We start from the raw sequence: 8,390 nt of genomic DNA on the forward strand, positions 1-8,390 counted from the left end.
TCTTCCTTGAATCTTGTTGCAAGGGCTTTACTGCTGTTACATTTTGTGTAGCTATAATTATGCTGGCTAATGTGCAAGGCTATGCTGTTTTACCCTATCAGCACCAGCTTGCTCTTGATCCATGACAACGATACAAACTAAACAGCCCAGGATAAACAGATAAAAAGTCCATTTACTTTCCTGAGAAGCTTTTAAAAATACTTTCTTGGAGAACTCTAGACTAAGTTCTGTGTGACTTCCTCCAACTGTCCTGCAGGAGTTTAGCCCTGGTTTCTAGGGTTAAGCCTACTCCCAGTAGTGCCTGCAACCTAAAATCTGGGAACACAGGACTGCCAAGCTAAGTGGGACAACTAAGACAGTGTAGCAAGCTTGGTCCTGAAAGCCTGTATCCATCATGCATTATGCAACCCTTCACAGTGGTCAGTACTTGATGCTTATCCTGAAAGGCATGGTACAAAAGGAGAGGGCTTTCCCAAGCAACCCCTCCCCCCCACAACCTCCCCAAACAAACAAATTAACCCCCCCCCCAAAAAAAACAAACAAAAAACAAAACAAAAAAAACCTGTCCTGAGTTTACTTAGAGAGTAATTTCAAATTTGATTTCACATTGATAAAGCAATGTGAAAGGCTTTGTGGAAACTCAACATTTGCTTTAAGCCTGGTTTATTCCAATTTATCTTAAATTCAGTAGAAACTGGGTTATGCTCAAGTGCAATGAAGACTTCTTACATGACCACAAGGGTGTTTTTGTGATGATTTAACTAAATTGTCTTAGAAATTATCCAAGTTAAGTAGGGGATGTCTCTCAGGCAGACAAGGCCTCAGTTGACTCACTTAGTTGTCACTCAGACACTGACATCAAGAAAAGTTTGTCTGAACAGATGCTGAGATAAGATATCAGAACGGGGCTGCGTTTTTAACCCATTGTCATCTTGCATAAAGTCAGCTCTTTCCCACCTCAAGCGACCAGCCTTTTTCTAGCTTTCTGGTGTGTGACCGAAGAACTTCAGATTAAAGGCAATGCCTAAGGAACAGCTTGATTCACAGGTGCCATCCAGCTTCCTCGCTCTTTTTTTCCTTATGGCAAGTTGCTGTGTCTCACTGATAGCTGAGGGGTGTTGGTAACCATTTGCTCTTTCCCACCTGAGTTTTGAGAGGGTTCAAAATTCCTTCCGCCCTCGAAGAATTAACAAGTGGTGGTTATTACATGGCAAATTCATGAGACAAATGTGGCTCATCATATATGTTCTGCCTTGCTTCAAACAGCACCGTACCTAGACTCCTGGCAGCCCTGGGCAAACTTTCAGCATAGGGCCTCCCTTCACCAGAGATAATGATAATAATAATTTTTAAATGACCATTTCCAGGCCCCCTTTCTATCCAGACCTGGGTAGCTGCACAGTTCGCACATGCCTGTGCCCGCAAAGCATGCAAATGAGCAATGAGAGTGTGAGGGGACCAACATGCTTGAGCCAGCCTGCTGCAGAGAAAGAGCCTTGCTAGGTATATACCAGCATGGTGAAAAGGAGAAGCCATCTCCCAGCTTCATCTCCAGGCTCTGACCAGTTACCAATCCAGGATATAGGGGAATATATTTTCACGCACTTCCCCATTTATGTTCCTGAGGGTTGCATGGTCATTTAATAGATTTCATAGACATTAGGGGCTGGAAGGGACCTCGTGAGATCACTGAGTCCAACCCCCACCCCTCTGGCCATCCCTCCCTCTGTGCCATAGGCAGGAAGTCAGCTGGGATCAAGTGACCCCAGCAAGAAAGACAGCCACATGTTTTTTGAATGAGTCCAGAGTAAATGCTTGCACCACCTTGGGGCAGGGGTCTGTTCCAGACCCTGGACACTCGCACCGCAAAGAACTTTTTTCTTATGTCTAATCTAAAGCGGCCTTGCTGGAGTTTATGGCCGTTAGACTTTGTTATCCCTTGGGGAGCTCTGGTGAACAGCTGTTCTCCCAGGTCCTGGTGTGCCCCTCTTATATAATTGCAGGCTGCCACCAAGTCACCCCTGAGCCTTCTCTTTTCCAGACTGAAGAGTCCCAAGTCCCTCAGCCTCTCCTCATACAGCCTTTCCTCCAGGCCTTGGATTGTGCAAGTGGCTCTCCCCTGGACTCTCTCAAGCTTGTGCACATCCTTCCTGAAGTGGGGAGCCCAAAACTGGACGCAGCACTCCAGCTGCAGCCTCACTAAGGCCGAGTAAAGCGGGAGGATGACTTCCCTGGTTTGGCTCGAAATGCAGCAGTGGATGCACGCCAGAGTTTGGTTTGCTTTGCCAGCCACAGCATCGCACTGAGGGCTCGTGTTCATCTTGTGGTCCATCAAGACCGGCCGTGGTGCTAGCGAGCGTGGCACTGCCGAGCCTGGGGGTCTTCCTACCGAGGGGCAGCACCTTACACTTCTCTGCATCGCAGGCCCTCCGGTTTTGATCTGCCCACCGCCTGAACCCTGCGGTGTGACCGCCCTCCCCCAGAATTTGCCCAGTTCGCATCCGACTCCCGGATCCAGATCGTTAACGAAGAGGTTCAAGAGTCCGGAGCCCTGAGGCTCCAGTCCCTGCATCTTCCAGACCCAGCATGGGCTAGACGCCCCGGGAACCGCGTGGCCGGCTGCTTTCGCCCGCCCCGCGGCTCGGAGCGGCGGGGCGTGTCCGGGTGACGCCGCGGCGCTATAAAGCACCTGCCAGGCGCCGGGCTGGCTCCAGCAGCGCCACGGGCAGCGGCGGGGAAGCGTCTCGCAGCACGGCGCCGCGATGGCACAGGCTCCCGCCGGCTGCTTGGCTCTGGCTGTCGCCCTGGGCGCGCTGCTGCACGGAGGTGAGCGGGAGCGGGAGCGGGAGGAGGCAGCCCGGGGAGCCCCCCGCGCCCCGGCCTGGGGTCACCTCGGCTGCATCCCCGGGGGAAGCGTCCTGTGGCGCGGGCGGAGCAGGGAGCTCGCAGCCCGGCGCCGCGGCTCACGCCTCTCTCCCCTGCTGCAGGTCTGGGCCAGGCTCCCCGGGAGTCCCACCTGGCCGCCGCGAGCAGCGGGCACCCGAGGACCAAGAGATGCTCCTGCAACAGCTGGCTGGACACGGAGTGTATCTACTTCTGTCACCTGGATATAATCTGGGTCAACACCCCCGGGTGAGCATGTGCACCGCGGTGGTATGGGGCGACCATAGGGTTGCTTTTGGCTGAAGTGGGGCCTGAGTTGAGGAGAGTGAGAGGGTGCCGTGCTCCTCGGTCAGCAAGCTGCTTGGTGTCCCCAGTTAGAAGTGCAAGTGTCAGTCCCTTGGTGATGCTGGAGCTGCTCTCTTCTGGCAGCACCTTGTTTTTGCAAAGGAAGCAGTGGGACAGCTGGGAAGCTGTCCCCTTGACTGGCTTTGTTTCTCCCCCAGCAATCATTCTGCCGAAACTTCAGATCAGTAGTTTAAAAACCAGAAAACAAATGTGACTACTCCAACTTGCTGCAGGCTTCCCAGCTTGCACCTGTTACTCCAAACACTCCTTTTAAAGCTCTAGTATCTTTGGAGCTGTGCTGAATTGGAACTGAAGTCTTTTCATTGGGGAGTTCTCACTTCAAAAATTAAAGCCAAACTCAGTGCAGCATTCAGCCCTCTCTTTATATCCAGCCAAACAGGCACACTTACTCAGGTGTGGCTATAATTATGCTGGCTAATGTGCAATCATTAATAACTGCTTGCTCTGAGAATAGCTGGCAGTCTCCGCCATGCCCACATGCTCTCCAGGAGGAACTTTAAGGGTGGATTGTGATTTTAAAGATGGGAAGGGAATGTATGCACATTCAAACTGATATCAAAGGGTAGTGTGATCAAAAGAGCCTGTTGTGGCCCCAAAGTGTTTCCTAAGCATATAAAACTATGCTGGGAAAAGGAAAGTCCTTTGTTTTTAAGCTCTTGCTGCTTGAGGAAATGCCACTAGAAACTTAGTTCCTATAATATTGCCGAGTAACATGTCCATAGGTTCCTAGGTTATAGTACTGAACCTGCAGCCTAATATGTGCTAATTTGTTTTAGATTTTATAAGCATAGCATGGTCCCTGTCAAAGGGGTGAGCTGGAGAATAGTAGCAGGTGGGGGAGATAAGCTGAATTTAAAAGGCTTTAGACATACCATTGGCTTTTTCACCTTGTGTCTATAGATGGCTTTTTATTGTTGTAGTGCTGGCTTGGCTGCTTCCCAAGACTGCATTATAAACCTATTTGCTAATAAAATATACTTGCTTATTTGATTTCTTTTGTTTTTAACAGACACACCGCTCCCTACGGCTTGGGACGCGCGCCAAGGCGTCGCAAGCGATCGCTGAACAGGTGTGAATGCCTGCACTCCAAGGACAGCATCTGCACTACTTTCTGCCAGGCAAAGCCTTGGTAAGCCCAGTGGGTCTCTAGGAAACTTTGGGACCAGTGGCATCCCCTTGCAGCCCACTACCAGACAAGGGGCAGCCTGAGATACAAGGCTTAGAGTAAGGTCCCCATGTGGACTCCCTGATGGCTGCCCTATAACCAGGTGGAACTGGTCTAGTGGCTTTTTCACCCTTTCCAAAAAAGCCTGGCAAAGTGTCACAAGCACAACCTACACCCCTGCAACAAGCACAGTCTCATTTAATAGTCTTCTTGCTGGCTGGTATGAAACAATGTTACCTCTGTCCCCTGTGGTCCCAGCCCAAGTGAAGAAGTACTGTCTTGTGTAGTGATGGGGGTAATAGCTAGTACCAGTTGGCAGAATGGCCCTCTCTTGAAGAGACACCTTCCTTCCTTCCCCCTCCTCTTGGATAGCTCTCTAAGGTTGACAGGCCAAAAAAAACTACTTAATTTTTTGCTGGCAGATCCAGTCCTTGGTTATTCTGGTGGCTGGGGTAAACATTTGCAGTCCTTTCAGCTGCTTTGGTATGAAGCTTGCTTTGCGATAACAGAAAAAGACACTCTTAAAGAGACCTCAGTACTACTAGGTGCCAGGGTTTCAAAACCCAGGAGCTTTCTGCTAGTTTTTAAGTACCCCACCCGACCTAAATAATATCTAGTGTATAATTGGTAACTGTGGTAGGCTGAAGTAGGACAGTATTGTAAGAATGTGCTTAACTTAGAGTGAGTGGAAAGCAGAATGTATATAGCAAATTTAACAATAGTGGGCTTCCATTAAAAAAAAAAATGGGAAAATTTAAAAATGAGGAGAAATCCTTGTAACTGCATGAGTTAAGGAAGAAATAATTTTGAGTGAAACTAAACTATGTAAACTGGTATTGGAAATAGTTGGGGTTTTAACTGCTGGGGTTTTCTTAAATGCATTGGACTCTTAGATTTGTGTGTGGTTTTTAAAGCAACAGTTACTCCATGTGTCATCCTACTGCCGAAAGCAAGAAGTTAATATGCATGTGTCTTTCCTTCTAGGTCTGTGAGGAACCTTAAACTCCCAGTAAGTACTGGAGAGTTGGGAGACAACCCCCACAGCAGTGACACAAAACATCCACAGTCTGATCTTCTAAAGGCACTAAGGTGAGAAGGAGTGAGCAAAATGTAACTGAGAGCAGGGTAGCAAGGCTTCTTATAAAGTAACTGTCTTTATACACACTTAACCCATTTGAGTTCATGACATTTTAAAGCTCCCCTGAGTAATTTCTACTTGTACTTGCCTTTGTTGTCCTCTGTCTCCTGGTCAATCACTGCGCAAACCTCTGATTTATAGTAATGCTAAAGACGAAAGGGGACACAGAACACCCTCTTGTCCATGTGCAGCTGCACAAAGCCGGAGTGGTATTGAATGAGAGACTTCTCCAGATTTCTTTTTCCCTTACAAAAGAACCTAGTAAATCCCATGCAAATCTCGAAGGGTGCTGGCTGTTGCTGAATTGTAGGAGGCAGTTAGTGAGATGCTGAATGTTTTGTCCCTTCTCTTTGCAGGGACCTTGCTGTCTCAAACTCCCAGCTTTCCAGAAGGCACTACAGCACTCAGAAGGATGCTCAACCAGTTGTGTTGCCTTGGAAGAAAAGCATCTGGAAGAAAAAGAGATAAGGAACAGGTGCAAATCCTGTTCACCAGATGTATTTGAAGTGCTGTGGGTGCCACTAGCTTCTCCCTGGGCAGCTGGAAGAGTGGCAGGAGAGACTGGTGTGTGAAGCGAGTGGGGCTAACTGGAAAAGCAGGAGAGATGGGATAGAAGCAAAGAAGAGGCTGCACACCTGCTGAGTAAACCAGCACTCCTAGAGAGTCTTGTAAAGGGGAAAATGGGGTCTCTCTTCACATGGTCATGGATGTGATGTGAAGGTGTGATCCAGCTCCTTGGATCAAGAAGGAATCTGGTTGATGAGGTACCAACTCAACGCTTCATTGGATTGCTAGAGAAATGGCCAGCCCTGTCTGGGTAGTCGAGACGCTGAAAATAGGTGTGCAATTCTGAATATGGCAGCACTGAAAACTGTCTTATCACAGGCCTGGTCCATTGTGCCTTTGAACTGCTTGAACATGGTTCCAGCTTGTCTGCATTCAAACATGGTTTGCCTGGCCATTGTAGATGAGGACAAACTGTCTACTTGGGTTTCTTGTCTTAGCACTATTCCCTTTTGTCTTGGCAAAGACAGTAAGGTATACATGTGAAATATGGATTGCTGTGTGCTTTTCTTAAATGATTTATGGGAAGTATGGCGGCTACACAAATGGGAAGTCTTGGGCCGGGGTGGGCTTCATATGTATAATGGTATGGGTTGGAGGAGGGACCTAGCCTGTGGCCTCGCTGCTAAGCAGGTCACAAGTGGGCCATTTTCTGGGAGTGGCTCAAGTTTTAAACGGAGTAGGATCCCTTTTAACTTTGAACACACATTTCAATCCAAGAAGGACCTGTGCCTTGTGCATCAGATCAGGCTCTTCAGGCACATGGGTGGGGAAGCTTAAGCAGAGCAGCATTTCGTCTACTATCTTGTCTGTCACTAGAAGTGTGTAAGGCATAAAGTCACCCCTGGCTTGTGTTAGTTCCATGGGGAGGGGAGGAACTGTTGGATTTGGATGCAAAGCCAAGCTGCTCGTCTGAACAAGCTGAGTGGTGGAAATGCTGTCTCTTCTCCCAAGGCATATAATTAGCTGACTAAAATGCATTTAACTTTAACTCTTCACCTAGAATCCCAGCCTTCTGATGTGCATAAAATCCTACATTAAAAGAGAGGCTGGGATAGGGACAATGACAACAGGTGCTTTTTAAATTTTTATTTTTTATCTTTTATTGGGGAAGTTGCATGGAAAGGCTTACTTTTTGCCTCATTCTAACTTGGATGCGGTTTGTGTTTTTAAGTTGGAGCCAGGTGGGTGCCCATAAGGTGAAATGAATGCTCAGTAGAAGAATGTGCCACCATATCTGCAATTGGTGTAGGGATCAGCTTTCTCTTAAAGAAGAGAGCAGCTTGGACCAAATCCACAATTGGATCTGGAGTATTCCAAGTCCATCCATGCTTGGTGGTGGAGGGATGCAAGGGAGGAACTTAGCTTCCATGGTCTAGAAGACTGTCTTTTTAGACAAATAAGGTTAAGCCTCTGAAATTGTATCTCAAGTGCACTTCAGATTTCCCCCTCCACAGCTGAACTTCTACTGTAGAACATGAACTGGGCATCTTGTTAAGGCAGATGTTAATACTTATGTGAAACAACTTCTGGAAACATTGTTGCATGACTGCAGTGTGATACCAAGCCATTTTGGAAGGGATGATGCGTATGTGTGGAGTTGGGCTCAACTGAACATACAAAGAAGGGGGGTGGGGAGTGGGATCAATTAATCGTCTTCCATGTTTTACTTATGATGACAAAAGTCATTAGCTTCCTAGAGCTGGAGAGAGAGAGCTTTTCTTGGCCTTCTGAAGGCTTAAATCATCCTGAAAGGATATTCTCCAAAGGAAAATTTTGCACACTGTTTAATGTTGTCAGTTAAATAACTACTGCTGTAAAGTACTGTGTATGTCTATAATGTCCTTTCATAGAATGTAATAATTTATTGCACTTGCATATCATATGTAGCATCTCAACAGTTCTGTGTATTTATTTTTTATTCTGTTTTAGGTAGTAATTTGCAAATTCTTAATTTGTAATAAATAATGACAAAAGTTGACATTTCTTGTGGGAATGGATATTTCTTGTGGGAATGGAAAACCCTCAGACAGGCTTTAACGGTAGGGAAAGACTGAAAGGTGTGATGGGGGCAGAAAAGTGCAGAATGGTAAAAAAAAGAACCCTTTCCCCTCCGCCCCCCCCCCCCCCCCCGCCCTATTACAACCATGAAACTAATGGAGCTGTAAAATTAGACAAGAATAAGGGGTGACTTCTGTGTTTGTGAAAGGTCATGGAGCAGGCTTCAGTCCTAGGTGGGTCCCAGCTCACTGGTAGAGGTGGGTAGAAAAAACA

At 47.4% G+C, this 8,390-nt stretch overlaps 1 protein-coding gene across 1 annotated transcript; it reads left to right on the forward strand.

Moving 5' to 3' along the window:
• Window positions 1–2,698: 2,698 nt before the first annotated feature.
• Window positions 2,699–8,097, forward strand: EDN2 (endothelin 2). The gene is made up of 5 exons (XM_006274122.4): window positions 2,699–2,826; window positions 2,988–3,132; window positions 4,259–4,378; window positions 5,399–5,503; window positions 5,909–8,097. Exons 1-5 carry the CDS (start codon window positions 2,763–2,765, stop codon window positions 6,018–6,020), a joined length of 546 nt encoding a protein of 181 aa, XP_006274184.1. The 5' UTR covers window positions 2,699–2,762; the 3' UTR covers window positions 6,021–8,097.
• The last annotated feature ends 293 nt before the right edge of the window (window positions 8,098–8,390 follow it).

Source organism: Alligator mississippiensis, chromosome 6 (genome assembly GCF_030867095.1).
Source record: "Alligator mississippiensis isolate rAllMis1 chromosome 6, rAllMis1, whole genome shotgun sequence".
Taxonomy (NCBI): domain Eukaryota; kingdom Metazoa; phylum Chordata; order Crocodylia; family Alligatoridae; genus Alligator; species Alligator mississippiensis.

Bases quoted from the DNA above. Each gene is read 5' to 3' on its own strand.
- EDN2 (XM_006274122.4), top strand. From the start codon at position 2,763: ATGGCACAGGCTCCCGCCGGCTGCTTGGCTCTGGCTGTCGCCCTGGGC. The intron at 3,133-4,258 runs GTGAGCATGTGC...TGTTTTTAACAG, and splicing joins ATCTGGGTCAACACCCCCGG to ACACACCGCTCCCTACGGCT. The intron at 4,379-5,398 runs GTAAGCCCAGTG...CTTTCCTTCTAG, and splicing joins TTCTGCCAGGCAAAGCCTTG to GTCTGTGAGGAACCTTAAAC.